Below are 20574 nucleotides of genomic sequence, written 5' to 3'. Positions count from 1 at the left end.
ATTGTGGACAGCCTTTTTTTAATATTGAGTTTAATATTGAGTATGCGCAGCATTCTTCTCCAGCACCACATCTCAAAGGCATCAATTTTTTGGCGCTCGCATGCGCGAAGAGTCCAATTCTCTGCTCCGTATAGAAATATTGAGAATACAAGGGCATTCACCAGTCTCATCTTGATATTTTGAGAGATAGGTCTGTCTTTCCAAACTTTAGTTAGGCGACTTATCGCATTTTTTGCCCTACCAATACGTCTCCGAACTTCTGCTTCACAGTTGCCATCGTTAGTTATACTAGACCCGAGATAGACAAAGGTGTTTACTATCTGGTATTCCTGTAACATGTTAGTCAGTTGAATAGTGTCGAATCTGTCGACCACCATTATTTTTGTCTTAGCTTTATTGATTTTCAGACCAACTTTATTGCTTTCGTGCTCAACTTTTCGCAGATCAAACATTTCTTGCTCATTTGCTGCTATAAGTGTAGTGTCATCAGCAAATCTCAAATTGGAGATTTTCCTACCGGCTACTGTTACTCCACCGGCCCATCCTTCTAAAACCATCCTCATGACATGTTCACCATAAATGTTAAATAAGTCAGGTGACAACACGCATCCTTGTCTAACACCTCTCTCGGTCTTGAATTGGTTTGAGAACTTCTGATCTAGTCGTACTGTCGCTATATTAGACTGGTACAGATTTTTAATAAGTGTCACCAGGTGCATTGGTGCGCCCATTTCTATTAAAATTGACCACAGATTTATCCAGCTTACACAATCAAATGCCTTTTGGTAGTCAACGAAGCATATAATCATAGGTACTTGAAATTCTCTAGACTTTTCAATAAGTTGTCTCAGGTTCACGATTTGTTCCCTTGTACCTTTACCCTTTACAAATCCCGCTTATTCCTGAGGTATTTGGTAATGTAGATAGGTTTTTAATCTGTTTTTGATGATATGCAACAAGATTTTACTAGCATGTGTTATTAGTGACAGTGTGCGGTAGTTTTCACATCTGGTAGTAGTTCCTTTTTTGTGTAGCGGGATATAAATTGAGGTGCACCAATCAGATGGCCATTTTCCTGAATTCCAAACAGCGACACAGATAGAATGGATGATATGTATTCCTTTGTCACCTATTGTTTGTTTTTTAACCAAGAGGAGTGATTCAAATTTACCGCGCCGTAATGCTTGTTTCTAATTGGTCCAACCGCGGGCAAGTTTACTCCATTGTTATTAAATTTTGACACTAATGACATTTATCAAATTTTGGCACCTCTGTCATTTTATAGGTTAATTAAGTATATCGGCGATTTTTTGTGTTTTCTGCATTATTCCTTTAATTTTTAGATTTTTAGTCTACTTTTATAGACAAACAGTTGTTTTTAGAACACTTTAGCGATGTGTTAGTAATATATAATATGTATGGATTTTCATCGAAAGCTGATATGATCAACGAAAAAAGAAGATGAATTTGGTGACTTTTCTAGTAACTTTCTTGGGTGTGAATCTGTCTTTTTAGTTTACTCCTCTTGGTTAAAAAATCAACTATAGTAACTGTAGTATTTCACATGGTATTGAATCAATGCCTGGGGATTACTTTCTCTTTAGTGATTTAATTGCATCTTTGACTTCAGCGAGTAAGACAGTAGGTTCTCTAGGGTAGTCATAGGGCCACTAATGTTCTGCTGATACCTCGTTATTTTTATATAGTTCTTCACAGTAGTTTCGCCATGTTTCCAATATTTCGTCAGTATCGGTCTTTAGATTACCTTCCTTATCTATTACAGACCACGTTTGAGGTTTAAATTCTCTGGTAAGGAGTTTGATCTTCTGGAATAAATCCCTCGGTTCATTTCGACAGCCATGTTCCTCTATCTCTCTGCATATTTGAGAGATGTAATCAGCTTTGTCTTTGCGGCACTGTTTTTTGATTTCTTTCGATAAGGCTCTGTATTCATCGTTTGTTCCGTGTCTAGTTTTGTGTTCTTTTCTGCGTTGAATCACAGTCCACGTAACATCGGATATCCATGGCTTACGACCAGTGGAAACCGCTGCCTCACAGTCTTTTGCAGCCTCGATTACCTTATCTTTGAAATAAATCCAAGTGCTCTTAGGGTCACTATCTACTTGGTCTAAAGAGAGAGCCTCTTCTAGGTTGTGTTGGAAGTCATTGATTTTTGATGGATTTAGAGACATGACTTTTCTCTGGGGTCTTCTTTTGGGAACTTTAAAACGAAGTCGAACGTTCAATACCAGAGTTGATGATCGCTTCCACAGTCTGCGCCAGGATATGTTTTACAGTTGATGGCCGACGACTTCCATCTTGATCTTATTAGGATGTAGTCTATTTGATTCCTTGTTCGTCCATCTGGGCTGCGCCATGTGTATAATCTCCGTGGATGATGTTGATATAACGTGTTTGTAATTGTAAGATGTTGTTCTACACAGAACTCCACTAGACGGTCGCCATTCTCATTTCTCTGTCCCAGTCCATTTTTGCCCAGCACTCCTTCCATATTTTCATTAGATGACACCCCACTTTGGCGTTAAAATCTCCTAGAATTATGATGAGTTCACGATTCGGAATAGCGCGAACAGTTTCTTCTAGACGACCATAGAACCTGTTGATGTCTTCTTCTTGTGCAGCTGTTGTAGGAGCGTATACCTGGACAAGGTGTAGGGTATTGGTGGATATTCTCATTTTAGCAATTCAGCTCAATTTAGCTCGGCAATTCAGATACATATGATACATTTTAAAGTAGAAGACTTTAAAATGATATTGCCAATATTTATGAGTTGCGTTCCTGGGACGACTTTACTGAAAGATAGTTCATTCGATTACATGAAATCAACCCCAACTCAAGAATATCCGTCACAAAAAAATCATAGCATGTGATCTGTCTTTAAAAAGACAACCACATGCAACGGTGACATTAAAATTCTCGCGTTAGAGATCTCATAGTAAATCACGAGGGAAAACCAGGAAAAACCTCGTGATACTATCCCGACATCGTAAGTATTTGGTCTTACATTTAATTTACTCTCAAAATTAATACCAAATTCTGATTTTACTATAATTTTGTTTAAATTATAAATAATATCAATAATACATGGATATATAAGTAATACTAAAATATAAAATATGTACTAACTCGACTATTGACTTACTAATTGTGGTATTTTCTTTCTATTGACTTCCTCTTTCAGTATGGGTATCCACATCCTACTGCATTCCACCGAGGAATTTGCGACACAATTGGTTTCGTTTAGCATAACTAGAGCCGCTTCTTTGATTTTTCTCTTTTTACTATCTGTTTCTTTCAGGACTATACTTGAATCTCTCCACTGAACTCTATGTTCATTATCCCATGCGTGTTGACATATTTGAGATCTATCAAATTCTCTATTTTTAATATAAGATTGATGTTCACTTATTCTAACGTTTAATGGTCTTGGTCTCACTATATAAAACTGTTCGCATTCACAAGGTATTTTATAAATACAATTCTTTGTCCTTTCTTGTTCATTGTTAGGTTTAGTTTTAGATAGAATAGATCTCAATGTGTTGGTTGTTTTGAATGTTTTTGAAATGTTGAATTTATTTCCTATTGTTTTAAGTTTCTCGGATAGTCCTTTTATGTATGGTATTGATATTTTCCTCGTATTAAATAAATTAAATTAAAGTCAAATTAAATAAATTATTAGAAGAATTTTTTTACTAAGCAACAACATTTTTGTTTATGTTAGTAGTATTTTGTATTTTGACAACGGCACCCAATTTGGGCGCCGAAACGTTAATAAAAATCATTTTTTAATAATATTGTGGCTTATTTCCCATTATAAATAGTTAAAATTGTAAAAATGCCACAAGAAAATAGCTTCAGAACAACATCAATAGTATTATATATAATTACGCAGTCGTTAAGTTTAGAGGGTACAATTATTGCGACTCCATTTGTACTTTTGTTATCTGGGCCTGAAAAATAGACGACGTTGCCAGCAGTTGTTTTAAAATGCCCTTTACCTCTCCAGTGACTTTCAGAGAGTCCCAGTACCGAAAGATTGTGGTCTGCCATTTCTTTTTCAATTATGTGTAACTTTCCAGGGTTTTGGATCAGTCCCTGGACGTTCCATGTACCAATTCGCTGACATTTTCTTAAATTAAATGAAAATTTGGATTCAGTCACACAATTTCTGCCAGGTGCCTGGTCCCTCACACCTTGACAGCCGGTAGCAAATTTCACACCATCCGACCCGGAACCGAGATGGCGCCGAGCGTGAGTCGGGTCGCTACACATTCCATCTTCACTTACTGAAATTGTCATCGTTATGGGAAGAAATTCTCTTGGGAAAATAGTGCAGTAGTTTCCCTTTGCCTTCTGCACCGCTGTATATTTATTACTAAAAATTAAAATTAAATATCAAAAATTTATTACTAACTGTTTTTTATTGATATTCTCAAGATAATTATCCAAATTAGCCAAAAAATATTTGTCCCGCAAAAAGCAAGGTTTTGTCAGAGTCCCCCTTTTCAAAATATATCATGAATGTGGTCATGAAAAATAATTACTAACCGCTTGTTTTTTATTCTGTTGGTTAGTTAATATTTATATAACTTAACACCCACATTGTCCTACAAATTGCTTGGTCCGTTATTCCGGTCCTCTAATTAAATACATAGGTACTTATTTGAAATTCATGAAATTTAAAATCATTTATTTTCTGCTGTTAGAGCTGAGTTACACTAGTACAAGTCATAGTGCGTCCAGGGAGAGTGTAGCCAAGCCCGGAAACCAGAGCAAAATATGGCCGCCCTCAGTGATCACTGGTTGCCCTAGTCGCACACAAAAATATAAATTTTACATAACTGTCAGTTGTAAAAAGAAGATTGAGGTTATATAGAAACATTGCAAAAAATGAAAAAATGCAATATTTTGATTAAATTAATGTTATGTTCTTTTATTAGAACTGCTTGTTTTGAGAAAGTCTGAAGTGCCTATAGATAGTGCAATATTGATTCGGAGAAAAAAGATGTTAATTCATAACAGAAACTAAATGAATCTGAACCAATGAACTGTCAACACTGATGGAATGGCCCCGTCCCATTCCAACAGTGAAGCGAGATAGGCGCCAACATACAAGAGAGAGGTTCTGGCACTTCTAGAGAGACATGAGAGAGACAGAGAATTTTCAGGTAAAATTTTGTTACAACTACAACGTACCTGACTAGCACTGTCCGATTATCTTCCCTCCTTTACCTGATTATCTTCTATCTCATCCTGGCGCCATTAACTTCGTTTTATGGCGATTCCATCAGTGTTACTACTTTTTTGTTTATAGATCATAAAATATATATATTTTTAATAGAGTTACATATGTAATGTCTTTCTGAGGGTGGTTTTAAAGATTTTCGGTTTAACCAACTTTTTGATTATCCGACCTATGGGCAGCTCCCGTCATGGTCGGTTAAGAGAGCGTCTACTGTATATATGATTTCAACTATTTCAAGGAAATAAATAGATTCAAAACAAACAGTTTATTTGTAATTTATTTAAATATTAAATTAAATTTTAATACTTACTACTTTCCAAAAAATTTCATTAAAAGAATAGCACAAATTAAAAAATTATAAAACCTATATTTACTAAAAACACCAATATATTTTGTTCACACTTTATTTCCACCGATACGTAACTTGAAAGATTTAGCAACTAACTTTATATTGTCTGTGTGCACAATAGTGCATACTGTTAGTTTTATAAAAAACTCACAACATTTTTCCCAATCGCACCTAATAACTTCAAAAATAGAATCAAGCTAGAAACATAAAGCATAAACGAACTTATAGGTGTTTAATTCAAAATGACAAAAAACATATAAACGTTTTTTGGACAGAAAAGTAATAGACCACTTAGTGCGTTTAGATTTGTCAATTTTAATCAAAAGCTAAGTAATGACTGCTAGGTCTGTATGAATTTTTAAGTCTGTATTACTCATTATTCATCACAAATAGCTGGTAATCTATCCACTGGAAATGTATCAGAAATTTCAACACCTCTTCTTGGTTAATGTGGAAGAGACATAAAATTAATGGAACATTGCTGGAATAAAGCTTATGTTAAGCGATAGTCCATATTCTCCACTTACTGCGGTCACTTTATTAAGTAAGCAGTATCTGTAGGTTTTCATGTGATTCGGCTAAAAGAACTGTATCATCAGCATATCTCAGGTTATTTATGATCATGCCATTAATTCTAATGCCTATGTTTATTTCATCCATTGTCTTACTTAATATGTCTTCCGAGTACCTATATATTAAATAATATTGGTGAAAGTATACACCCTTGTCGGACACCTTTTTTTTTCATTTCTATTTCTTCTGATGTTATGTCTTCTATTCTAACTACCGCTTTTTGACCATAGTATAAGTATATAGCGAGCCTATAAGGGTCCGTTTTTCCTTTAGAAGTATGGAAACCTAAAAACTGTTAATTGTAATAAAATGAATTATTCTATACCTATACAATATTGTGACAATCAATTGATATCGGCCCTGGACAGATAACGAAGTACAGGCATATTTGTGCTCTTCACAATTTGTTAGTTCTTGAGTGGTGAATCAATATCTATGAAAGATTTTTTAATTTTTGCATACTGGTAAACAAAAGTATGTTACATCTCCTACTGTAAGTAAAACTGTAAACAATTTAAAATGATTGATTTAACATGTAGTGTTAGCACTTTAAATTCTTAACCTGTCCAAATCAACCGGAAACAAAAAGCTGACAAAGTTTCTTTGCTAGTGACATGTGAGCGACTTTACTAATTTGATTTTTAGGCATTAATATTTATTTTTAATTGACTTTATTTATTTTTAAATAAGAACACTTATATTAATTTAAATACACAGACTTACTTCATATTATTTATTTACCACACTAACTTACAAGAACAATAAACACTTAATAGTATTTAATTTATTAGGAAATACTACACATTATCAAATCTAATTTATATTGTACTTAACAAAATTTATCTAATCAAAAATACCTCCAAATCGTACGCTGTAATACAGTATCTCGTCGTGGCTTTATTAGACTTCTCACTCATTCACAATCGTTGCATTAAATACTATTTACAGTTTTTCTAGAACAAAAAGAATGATAGCGTCATTTACCTGTTAAAAGAGTCTCCCTTTGATTCTAGAATGAAAATAATATTTACATAAAATAAAGTAACGTTTACATGTATCCAGAAACTGGTGCCAGTCTCACTGGAATGCCAGTGGCATGAAAAGTAGACCACCTTTCTATTCAAGACAGCGCTGGCAGACAGCTCTGGACTGGCGCAAAAAAGTGTTTACACTTGAACAAAACCCTATACAAGATGACTCTGCCACATCCTTGGTAGAGGAAGAAATTAGAATAATCACAAGAAACTTCCTTGATGGACAACGGATCATCCAAGTAACGAATCGAGACTGCTAAATACCCCTCCTGGATTTGAAAGGTGACTGAAGAAACCATGGCCAACAGACTTAATAAATTAACTATTTATGTGAACTAATATAAAATATATTATACAGGAGAGTTGCCACATGGCAGCTTCTCCCTCATGTGTTCAACATTCACACCATTTACTTATGGCTTCATGATCAGATGGTAAATTAAATTGTGTATTAAATAAAAAAAAAATGTCAAAATATTTTTTATACCTAAAGGTGGAGCAGAATCTATTTCCTGAATTTCAGTTATACAATTTTGATCGCTTATGGAAGATGTTTGTTGTCCTTTATATACTTTCTTATTTTGTACACCAGGGTTGGCATAGAATTTCCCCATCTTATAAAACCCAGCGGGTGTTTTCGGGTTTTTTCAATTGATAAAACCCACTATTATTGGGTTTTTTGGGGTTTTTTCAAAAATAGCAAATTTTCAGTTGAATGAACGTCATATTTATTTCTGAATAAAAACAAAAACTAGCATAAATACCATGAAGTAAGTAGTAGGTGAATACAAAACGAGAGAAACTGAAACTAAACTAATAAAACACTTATTTTAAACATGGTATATAGACAAATAAAAAAATAAACAAGTTTCTTGTTAAACAAAGCATCAGCAAAGCATATTAGTTATCAGGAAAATAAGAATCTGTATTTTTGTCACATTCCCAATTCCCATTCGTTATTCGTTAGACTCGGTCGAGGACTCGGTTCTTAAATGATAATATATTTTTACCAAGTTTGCAGCTCTATCGGCACCTAATCTGTTGCGAAGCTTAGTCCATATTAATCCATATGAAGAAAAAATCCGCTCAATAGATGCAGATGAAGCTGGACATGAGAACAAAGATAACATATAAATACAAAATTCGTATGGTTTTTTATTTGTTTTTTTATTTTTTATTGATATCAGCTTCCACCATTTCTTTGTTGAGAATTTTTTAACAAGTTCTTCTTTGAAAAGTGTTGCGGGGAACATATCTGTATCCTTAATCTTGAATGATAACATCACTGCCAAAAACTCATCAGAAAATAAAAAACTGAAAATTCCCAAAAAAACCCGAAAAAACCCTAAAAACCCAAAAAAAAACCGTCGGGTTGGGCTTTTAATAAAAAACCCGGGTTTTTTCCAACCCTGTTGTACACCAATCCTTTTTCTCGGCGATTCCAAATTCAATTCTTGTTCTGCATTACTTCCAATCATTGCAGGAAGTATTTGTATTGTACGATGACCTGATACTAAAGATATAGGAAAAGTCAAACAATGAGGAATGAACATAACTTTCCCCTTGTTGCCATATTCTAAATTTGAAAAAATATATAGAGAATAGTCAGATTTTTTTGATATGCCATTCCTATTACAGCAAGCATTTCATTGGCTAGAATTAGTGACGAGTATAAAATATATGATGTCATGGTAACTGACGTCTGTCATAATATTGGAGGTTACATTTATAATGTCAAATTATTGTTTTCAATTTATATTTTATTTATTTAGTTTATGTTTTAACAACAGTTTATTTTTTAAATAACTTTACTTTCCCTTCCGTATCCTTGATTGGTCGTTTAGGTTCGTAATGGTTTTCTTGTATGGTAGGTTTAGTTAGGCATTAATTTTAAGAAATGTTGCTGGCTAAATGGGCACAGCTTCCAAAGGCCACAAAAGAAGAAGAAAAAATAAACAAACAAAAATCTTACATAACCTTCTATACTATAGGAAAACATGACTGACCCTGGGTGCGTTCGAATGACCACAGCGGCTGGACAGCTGAGCCAGCAGTAGCTGTCAGACGTCACCGCTGGAAGTCGGCCGCTGAGAGATTTACTAAGCTTTCCCTATCACAGCTGGATACAACCACTCAGCCGATTTCTGCTGACAGTCAGCCGCTATGGTCGTCCAAACGCACCCACTTATACGCTCTGAGCTTCGCTGGTGTCGCTCCTAGCGGATTACTAATTCAACTGTCACCAGTAAGTTTTAAATTTATTATTTAATTTTATCGCTTAATATTTACAACGCAAAAAAGCAATTAAATTGTAATCGATTTTTTAAAAATTTGCTAACTGTTTTAACGTTCTCTTAATGAAATATTAATTTCTTACTTCAGATACATTCACAATTATCGTGTAGATGGCGCTTAGATGATTTATATCTAATTATAATTAGATATTACAAAATATTAAAAAAACTTAATTCAGTATTTAAACCGTAAGTATACTTAAGATAAAAATATATACCACAGCTTTGACCAACGTAATATTTTTTCTAATTAATGTTTTTAATTTCAATTTTAAATTATTCACTTTGACATTTATGTCAAATTTCCAGTAAAGGTTTACAGACTTGTCACTACTGGCTCTCGCGATTTTTTAATTATCCCCTCTACCTACGAGCTCAGCGTATATTACAGATACAGTTGGAAAAATGAAAGAATACCCATGAACGATCACATCAATCACTTAATTTATGTTTGTTGTTTTTTTCTATAAATAATAAACGTTTGTTATAGAGAAAGATAGGAAACACAAAATAAGTGATCGATGTGATCGTTCATGGGTATTCTTTATTTTTCCCACTGTAGTTATCTTTGTTTCACACTCTTAAAGACAAAGAGAAACAGTGTCACCTGTAGTTGCTGTGGTAAATACATACCGTCGAAAAAATGAAAGAATACCCATGAACGATCACATCAATCACATATTATTCAGATTATTAATAATCTATCTCTCTCATTTATTATTTATGAAAAAAAACAGCAAATACAAAATATGTGATTGATGTGATCGTTCATGGGTATTCTTTCATTTTTCCGACTGTATATGTTTTTATTTGGCAACAGCGCTTGTTTCCAAACTTAACGGTAGTGAAAAACTAATAAATGAGGAAAAATTTGTTGCATTTGCTTGCCGTCAAGTTTGTACGAGTACCAGTGGGTTATATTTCATTAAATATAATATGAAGTGCATGCCTAATTGTTTAACTTTTAGTTTATCATACTTTAACAATGAATTGGGTGGTTCTCTTATCCAATATAAGTACTGTTATTATTTCCACTAAAAATGGTTACAGGAACAATTTTTGAAATTTTTTGATTTGATTGATATGACACATTTTTAAAATTCTGATCAGTCTGACGTAGAGGACATTTTGTTTGAATAATAGGTTTGTTCTAGCAAACAGTCGAACTAGTCAGCAAACAGTTGGTCAGTGAGAGAACATAATACAGTTACGAGTGCTATCCCCTCTACTCGTGCTGGTCCACTATTCGCTAATGGTTTCAGACCGTTTGAAACTCGTGCTAGAACAAACCGATTGTCTGTAAGAAACAAATCACAATAACTGAATAAAACAGATTTTCCCACCTACTCTATCCAAAGTATACATTTCCTGGCCTCATTGTAGGGAGCATAGTCATATTTTTTTCTCCCTAGGGAAACAAAGTACTTTTAATCCCTAGGGAGTAAAAGTAAAAGTGATGTTGACGTCATACTATGTCATAGCATAGATGAAATAACTTATTGACACCCTATACTATTACTCTATTTTCTATTAGGTAAGTATCCATACATTTTAAATTTTATTTATAGATGTTGCAAAATGGTAAAAACAGTAAATTGTTATTTTGATTTAAAAATTTTTCATTAATAATTTGATAGTTATACTGTACCTACTTGTTAGTTTTAGTTCTCTAATAAATTTTGTTAGTTCTATTGTTGATTGAATACACAAATTCCTGTATTCAATTATGATTCATGTATTCAATCAACAGTTATATAAACATTTTAAAAATGAAAAAATGACTTATTTGAGGGAGGTGGAAAAATGTATAACATGGGAGAAGTGCCTTTTCCTCCCTTGAATGATTACTGTAGTAAACTAGTAAACTTTATTCTTGGGAGGAAAAGGTGCACTTCGCTCTCTTGTTATACAAATATCTATAGGTGTTAAATTGGTGAATAAACAAAAAACCAATATAAATAATTAAATACTTTCGCTTTCTTCTCTAAATATTGTTGGTACAGCATTGCATTTTAATTTTCTGCTGCCATCTTGTCTAACTTTTTTCCACATGTCAGAAGTAGTGTTCCTAAACATTCAAAAATTGAATACAATATTTTTTAATGATATAAATATTATAAAGAGAATGCATCAAATGCAAATACTCAATTAATTTTACTTGAAGAACTTACTTCACAAACAACAGCATATTTGTTTGGATCTTGTTTTAACCCTATATTTTTAATCCATACTTTCCGTCGTTCAGATTCTTTTGGGAAAGAATTCATTTTCACATTATTTTTCCCCAATCGACTTCGCAACCTTTTACCTTAGAGGAAGGCATTTTTCAACCTGGATAATAGTAATAGTAATAGTAATTTAATATTTCTCGATCTATCTAGTTAAGTGAGGTTAAACCAGAGTAAACGAAAAATAAACAACTGATCATCTGTTTACCCCTTCCAAATTAATCCGGAAATCTGAGCAAAAGATGGCGGAGCCAATCAGCTTTTAGCGTATACGATGGCAACACTCTTCCAAGACGCACACTGGTACAAGTATGCATGCTTACAGCGTTGTTTACAGTGTGTTAGCAACGAATATAGATGCATAGGCCTTTTCATCACTTTTTTTGTGCGCTTGTTAGGTTAGTAATACAAATAAAAATAAAATACCTGTGAACACACAATTAAGATAAAAAAATACTAAAGAAAATATAGTTATTTAAAAAATACGAAAATAAAGAAAACAGCGCCTTAATTGACAAATAATTTTTTTTAATCGATTATTATAATAAGTGTAGTGGAACCCCGATAAATCGGCCTCCGATAACCCGGAATTCCGGATATCTCGGACTGATTTTCATCAGACAAAACAAACATTTTTTACTTTGACTGACTTTTTTAGCAAGAAATGAACCATACTGTATCTTAGACTATTATTTTTTGTTTATGATCTGCTGTTTCTATGTGCAAAGTTTTATAATTTGATTTTTATTTTAGGGTTTGGTCCGAAAGAGATTAAAACAAAATCTGAAAGATCTTTGGTAACAGACGCTGGAGAAAATTCATACAAGTGTGAAACATGTTTGAAGGAATTTACTGTATTAAGCTGTTTCAACAGACATTTGAGAGTGCACAACAGAGAAAGGCGTTTTAAGTGCGAAATTTGTTATAAGCTGTTTTCATCACTCAGTCACTTGAAAATTCATTTAAAGATACACACTGGAGAAAAGCCTTACGAGTGTGAAATTTGTTTAAGGCAGTTTACTAAAGCCAGTAATTTGAAATCACATTTGATGACACACACTGGAGAAAAGCCTTATAAGTGTGAAATTTGTTTTAAGCAATTTATTCGAGCAAATGATTTGAAAATACATTTGAGAGTGCACACTGAAGATAAACGGTACAAGTGTGAAATTTGTTTTAAACGATTTAATAAAGCAAGTGCTTTGAAAAGACACTTGAGAGTGCACACTACAGAAAAACCGTACAAATGTGAAATTTGTTTTAAGCAGTTTTCTCTTGGACAACATTTAAAATTTCATTTGGTAACACACAGTGAGGAAAAACCTATTAAGTGCGACATTTGTCTCAGGCAATTTACTCATGCTGGTCATTTGAAGAGACATTTGAGAATACACACAGGAGAAAAACCTTTTAAATGTGATATTTGTTTTAAGCAGTTTACTCAAAATGGTGTTTTAAAATACCATTTAATGACACACACTGGAGAAAAACCTCACAAGTGTCAAATTTGTTTCAAGCAGTTTATCCAAATAGGTACTTTGAAATCACATCTCAAATTGCATTGTAAAAATGTAAAGTAATTTAAAAAATAATACTATGTACATTTATTTATTTGTGGAATTGATGGTTTAGTCCAGGATCCCACGCCCATTTTCATAATTTATTACTAACAAGCTAATTTTCCATGAAGTATATAGAGCTAAACTGAAAACATATACATAATAAGAAAATCCAATCCGCTAAGAAAGATCCTTAAGAGAATTTTGTGAAAACATTGAAAGTGTACCTTAAAGTGCCAGGTTAACAGAATCCTCAAGAAACATAACATAAACAAACCCAAGTCAATAAAATTGCTTAACAGAAAGGATACGGACACAGAGAAGGAAGCTGTAGATCATATTTTAAGTGTTCACTTTCCGGGGTAGACGCAAATTACTGGTAGTAACATTTACCAAGCAAACAATAACCCAACCTGAAGGGAATGGCTGAACTCTGACGACATTTTTGGTTCTCACAAGGCCAGATAGGCTATTGAAACTCTTGAACCTTACAAAACTGCGGGACCGGATGGTATATTTCCTAGGCTTTTCCAAGAGGGTCCGGAAATAATCATGGGTCCCATGATCACAATATTTAGCCCTATCCATGTTCTTGGATTCATTCCCAAAGCTTGGAGAAGGGCAAGGGTGACGTTTATTCCCAAACCGGGAAAAACCGATTGCATCTCAACAAAATCCTACAGGCCTGTAAGTCTGACTTCGTTCATGTTGAAAACCATGGAAAGAAAAGCCTTATAAGTGTGAAATTTGTTTCAAACGGTGTTGTAGAGCAAATGAGTTGAAAATACACTGGAGAAAAACCCTACAAGTGTGAAATTTGTTTTAAACAATTTAATAAAGCAAGTTCTTTGAAAAGACACTTGTGAGTGCACACTGCAGAAAAACCGTACACATGTGGAATTTGTTTTAAACAGTTTTCTCTTGCACAACATTTAAAATTTCATTTGGTAACACAGGAAAAACCTGTCAAGTGCGACACTTGTTTCAGGCAATTTACTCATGTTTTAAGCAGTTTACTCAAAATGGTATTTTAAAATCCCATTTAATGATACACACTGGAGAAAAACCTCACGAGTGTCAAATTTGTTCCAATCAGTTTATCCAAATAGGTACTTTGAAATCACTTCTTAAATCGCATTGTAAAAATAAAAAGTAATTAAAAAAATAATACTCTGTACATTATTTATGTTTATAATTTTGCCCATGAGTAGGTTAAACAAGATGAATAGGCTTAAACTGTCGCCTTGTCTAATTCCTCCCGCAATAGTAGAATATTTTAGAAAAATATACGAAAAACTAGTGGTGGTGTAGATGAATAATACTTTCTGACGCTGGTACGCGAATACTATTGTTGTTACAGAAAAAATTGTAAATACATAAATTGTAGGAAATTTTTTCTATTTTAAATTTGAACGTAACCGTTTTTTTTTTGTAAAATTCGTGGAAAAGGATCTAAGTGTTCTCAAACAATGTTATTAGACGCCATTTTTTTCAATACGGTGGCGCGAGAGGCGGAGGTACGAGGTAGCAAAGTTGAAATTCGGAAAGAGCATGCCGAAATCCATAAAATAAGCAAGTAACCCCCTTTATTTTTCCACCAAATGACTGGCAACTAGCTCTACTGTAGAAAAACTTTAAAGATAAAGTATCTACAAAACATCATGTCCTGAACTTTTGTCTTAGGGTGGTTATTACTTTATTCCTTTATTCTAGATTTGTTATTTTTTGTTTATGAACTGTTTCTATGTGCAGAGTTTTATAATTTGATTTTTATTTTAGGGTTTGGTCCGAAAGAGATTAAAACAAAATCTGAAAGATCTTTGGTAACAGAAGCTGGAAAAAATTCGTATAAGTGTGAAACATGTTTAAAGGAATTTACTGTATTAAGGCCGGCCGTTGTATGAAAGAGAGGTCCCCAAATGCCGGCGCAACAGAGAGAAAAGATTCTTTCCCGAGAGATGCTGCCTCTATCGGAGAAATAACGCAATAGATATCTAAGCGAGGCCGCAAACGGCAGAATTTTTAGTGAGTCGATAGTTTAGTTAAGTACAGAGAGTATGCAGGTGCGGCCTCGCTAAGATGACTCGAAATCGTTTTATATATCAGGTGCGAACTTTTAATTTTTTAGTAGGCGGTTTAAGGACGGGGTCTCGCTGAAAATTTTACTTGGATAAATACTGTGCTCGTATCTCGTGGTAAAATCTAAACCAAAAGTATTGGAGAAATCTATTTTAGTCCATGTGGTGAGACCGCTCCCGTCTGGGAAAATTTCTGATTCGGTTTCTTTGTGGATTCCTATTCAAACATGTCCCCTCTAAACAAATCTGAAGGGTGCCGGGCGGAATTTTTGGGCAGAAACTGTTTAAACAATTTTTATAAACAAATAGAAAAGATCACGTTTTTTTGCCCCGGAACATATATTTTTAAGTTTAGTGGGTCATTCTAAACAAGAAAGGTATCTTGTAATTTTTTTCAAAAATTGATAGTTTTCGAGTTATAGGCGATTTAAAATCTGAAAAGTGCGAAAATACTCATTTACGAGGCCTAAAAACTCATATTTAAATTAGAACTTTTGAGGTTGCCAGATTCTTAAATTGAAGTTTAAACATTCAGCTTGAAGATTCTAAAGAGTGATTGTGTCTAACCCTAATTTAAACCGTCGTGTTTTAATTGTTAAATATACATGTCCATCCGATTTTTTTGTCGGTGCGGCGCGCTCTATTTAAAAAATCTCCAGTTTTCCTCCAAAAAATATTTTTTCTAGATTTTTTGGGACATTTTAAATAAAATAAGTTTCTTGACATTTTTCTCGAAAGTTAACAGTTTTAAAGTTATAAGCGATTTAAAATCCAAAAATGCGTTTTGGCATTTTTCGGATTTAAATCGCTTATAACTTTAAAACCATTAACTTTGGAGAAAAATGTCAAGAAACTTATTTTATTTAGAATATCACAAAAAATCTAGAAAAAATATTATTTGGAGGAAACTAGAAGATTTTTGAAATAGAGCTCGCCGTACCGGCAAAAAAATCGGATAAACATGCATATAACAACTAAAAAAAAACGGTATAAATTAAGGTTAGACGCGATCACTCATATGTGGACCATATAGAACAATTTGGTGTTGCAGGAAAACTTTTACTTCGGATGTCTGGGTTAGGCCTTTTTTGGACCAATTATAACATACTACCTCCGTAACTTTGGAACCGTTCATTTTAGAAGGGTTATGCATAGGACCTTTTTTGTTTCAAATTTAATGTAGAACAATTTTGTATAGAAGGTTGTTCATGCTAAATCGCATAGTTTTAGAAATATTGACGAAAAACGTAAAAAACTACGAATTTACCGATTTCTCCCCCCTCTCCCCCCCAAACCCGACGCTCAAAATGGTGTGACTTTTTTCTGAACATTATGTGGACCATATAGAACAATTTGGTGTTGGAGGATAACTTTCACTTTGGATGTCTGGGTATGGGTCTAACTATACCATACTATATTCCCTAAAATAAAATGTTTCATCATAACGGCTGACCTGAGTAAAAATCACTTATTTATAAGTTAAATTTGAATTATAGGCTTGGATCTCGCGTACAAAAAAGAAGTTGATTAATAACAAGCTGAAAATTTTTAACTTAACTGTGTCTAGTCGGACAAACTTTGATGTACGGGAACACTGAAACAGGCGAAGCTTTAATTGTGGAACAGGTTAAAAATTTGGAACATCAGACTACGAAAACGTTCCATGTATTTTGTCTGACAGAACTTCCAACTGATTTGTTACGATTTCATTAAACTCTTATGCAAAAATCAGACTGGTATTATCACCAACTGGGCATTTTAATAAGTTTAACACGAAGAACATGTCAAATGGCAGGAATTATATTTTTGATAAATAGCAATATGATTTTTGCATGAGAGTTTAAACAGTAACAAACCAATTGGAAGTTCTGTTCGAAAAAATACATGGAGCGTTTTCGTAATCTGACGTTCCAAATTTTTAAACTGTCCTACAATTAAAACTTCTCCTATTCTTCTCCTGAAAAAACTTCTCCTGAAAACTTAGTGAAAACAGAGAAAATTTAGTGAATTGCAAATATTTAATTCAAAAGAAACTTTTTATTTATTCTAAGGGACTGTCGGCCCTCGGCAATAACGTTTTCTTTCATTCTGCGTTTAATTTTTTTAAAAATACTTATTAGTTTTCTCAGTATTCGAAAAAAATGAACACATTTAAAACACAGGAAAATTTTGAGAGGCGACATTTTGCGTCTTTCCCCTTAAATTTTTTTGCAACATGAATGAAGCACCCTGTGTATTAAATTAAAAATATACATTCAAGTAAATAAACAATAATATTTTGTTATATCAAAGTTTTCAAACAAATTTTATATAGGGTGTCTGCATAACTAGCAACCATATGGTTTCATATTAATTTTATTAATTATTAATTTTAATTATTATTAATACATTATTAATTTTACGGGAAAAGGTAATACCCAAGTTAAATACATAATCATAATTCATAGAGTATGTGTTTACTTAAGGGTAATTATCATTAGAGTAAAAGATTCACTTTATAGGAGTAAAACTGCTAAGTTGCGTTATGGGTACTAATTTATGTTTCTAGTCGTCAAGGAGTGTGATTTGATGTTTGATTTTCATATGGCAAGCGTAATTCAATCTATCTACATACTTCAAAGAAAAAAATTAGGAAGGGACAATAAAATGTAATATATTTTAGACGGAGTACGTTCAACATTTCAGGACGGGAATAATAATAATTTTTTCAGTAATAACACAATATTTGATTTTTGAGATTTCTCTAGCTGTTCATGAAATAAATAAAATTGTATATAAAAAATGATTATCTCATTTAAAATAAATATTTCTTATTTACCAATCCTTCGGTTTGGCGCCCCATTGGGGTTACGCACGCGTGCACCGCACGCGTTGCACGCCCGGTTACGGGGCCCTGATATTATTCCAAGTACGCAATAATGAACCACCCGCATCCCTCAAAACGGTATTACTCTCTATACAGTACCGAAATTTCCAAAGGAAAGTTTCAAACGGGCCATACCGCTCCTGAATTTTGCACATGTATATAATATTTTTCGTAGCGCCATCTTATACATAATGGCTACATTAACAGAGCTTAGATTCTTACAGATTCCTATACTGTATTCGTATTATATGTCGAATATTTACGTTTCACATGCCAATTTCTATTAATTTCAGAAATTGATTTTAAAAGTACACCACGCAAAAAGTACTTTATTAATTCACATTTTTTTAACGTTATATCCTTCCATTACTTCTACTGTAGTGCTAAACGGAATTTTATCATGAAATTCATTTAAATACTTAAGTAATTTAGATATAAACGCTCTTATATTTATTGAGAAAAAAGCAAAACTTTCACATTTTTTTATAAACAATACACAACACGTAGGATAACAAAAATATGGCTGGAACTAGCGACATATATTGTTAGTAGGTTAAGCATTTTTCGGTATACATATATGCTCTAGATTATGAGTGGTGTACTTTATAAAGGTGATGGGATCGGCTATACTTATAACATTACCAATGGCCGGCCTTAAGCTGTTTCAACAGACATTTGAGAGTGCACAACAAAGAAAAGCCTTATAAGTGCGAAATTTGTTTTAAGCAATTTGGTAAAGCAGGACATTTCAAAAATCATTTAAAGATACACACTGGAGAGAAATCTTACAAGTGCGAAATTTGTTCCAAGCGATTTAGTGAAGCAGGAACTTTGAAAGGTCATTTGAGAATACACACTGGAGAGAAGCCATACATGTGCGAAATTTGTTTAAGGCAGTTTACTCGTGCAGATAATTTGAGAAGTCATATGAGAACCCACACTGGAGAAAAGCCTTACAAGTGTGAAATTTGTTTGAAGCCATTTAGTGACGCAGGAAGTGTAAAAAAACATTTAAGAATACACAATGGAGAAACGCCTTATACATGTGAACTTTGTTTCAAGCAGTATACTCGTTCAGATTATTTGAAAAGACATTATTCGATAGTGCACACTGCAGTAAAACCGTACAAATGTGAACTTTGTTTTAAGCAGTTTTCTCTTGCACAATCCTTAAAATTTCATTTGGTAACACACAATGAGGAAAAACCTGTTAAGTGCGACATTTGTCTCAGGCAATTTACTCATGCTGGTCATTTGAAAAGACATTTGAGAATACACACAGGAGAAAAACCTTTTAAATGTAATATTTGTTTTAAGCAGTTTACTCAAAATGGTATTTTAAAATCCCATTTAATGACGCACACTGGAGAAAAACCTCACAAGTGTCAAATTTGTTTCAAGCAGTTTATCCAAATAGGTAGTTTGAAATCACATCTCAAATTGCATTGTAAAAATGTAAAGTAATTAAAAAAATAATACTAGTACATTTATTTATTTGTGGAATTGATGGTTTAGTTCAGGATCCCACGCCCGTTTTCATCATTTATTACTAACAAGCTAATTTTCCATGAAGCACATAGGGCTGCACTGAAAACCTGTAAAGAAAATCCAATCCGCTAAGGAAAGATCCTTAAATAGCCTGGTAGCCTTTACAAATAAGATGAAGCTTACTGGACTGAGTAAGCTGAAATTATTTGGAGAGAACTGGAAAGAACCAATAAGGTTAAGTATCTAGGGGTAACCCTGGATTAACAATATAACCAATAGGGCTAAACGACTTCTCTCCAACTGCAGACGAGTTGTAGGTAAAACCTGGGGATTGAAACCAAAGGTAATCTGTTACTTATATGCATCAATGATGGGACCGACAGTCACTTATGGTTCAGAACTGTGGTGGAAAACGACGGCTTTGCAAACTTGTATGACCACTGTCACCACTCTACAAAGACCAGCGCTTCTAAATATAACAGGAGCCTTGAATAGTACAGAAACGGCTTTATTAGAGGCTATCACAGGTCTTCTTCTGCTGGAATTATGTTTTTCGGCGGTATTATTATTTCTGTCCTGAGACTCAAAGCAAAAAAATACTTGGAGGCCGAATTATGTATTGAATAGCCATACAAACACTACTGGGAGTATACTTGAGGAATCCATCTTAATAAGAAAACGTTCAGATTATTTGAAAAGACAATTGATAGTGCACACTGCAGAAGAACCGTACAAATGTTAACTTTGTTTTAAGCAGTTTCCTCTTGCACAACACTTAAAATTTAATTTGGTAACACACAGGAAAAACCTGTCAAGTGCGACATTTGTTTCAGGCAAT

At 33.4% G+C, this 20574-nt stretch overlaps 1 protein-coding gene across 2 annotated transcripts in view; it reads left to right on the top strand.

Moving 5' to 3' along the window:
* LOC126882223 (zinc finger protein 235-like) overlaps positions 1-19732 on the top strand; it is a 40325-nt gene extending 20593 nt beyond the window's left edge. Inside the window, exons 2-3 of one of the 2 annotated variants that reach the window (XM_050647033.1) lie at positions 15084-15192; positions 18908-19732. In XM_050647033.1, coding sequence (XP_050502990.1) covers positions 15084-15192; positions 18908-19712 — 914 coding nt within the window. In that variant the 3' untranslated portion in view covers positions 19713-19732. Of the gene's footprint in view, positions 1-12498; positions 14473-15083; positions 15193-18907 lie in introns of those variants that run through there. The other variant, XM_050647034.1, reaches the window with a different exon arrangement.
* The last annotated feature ends 842 nt before the right edge of the window (positions 19733-20574 follow it).

This window comes from Diabrotica virgifera, chromosome 3 (genome assembly GCF_917563875.1).
Source record: "Diabrotica virgifera virgifera chromosome 3, PGI_DIABVI_V3a".
NCBI lineage: Eukaryota > Metazoa > Arthropoda > Insecta > Coleoptera > Chrysomelidae > Diabrotica > Diabrotica virgifera.
Note: the sequence above shows the minus strand (reverse complement) of the source record. Positions and strands in the feature narration are given on the sequence as shown.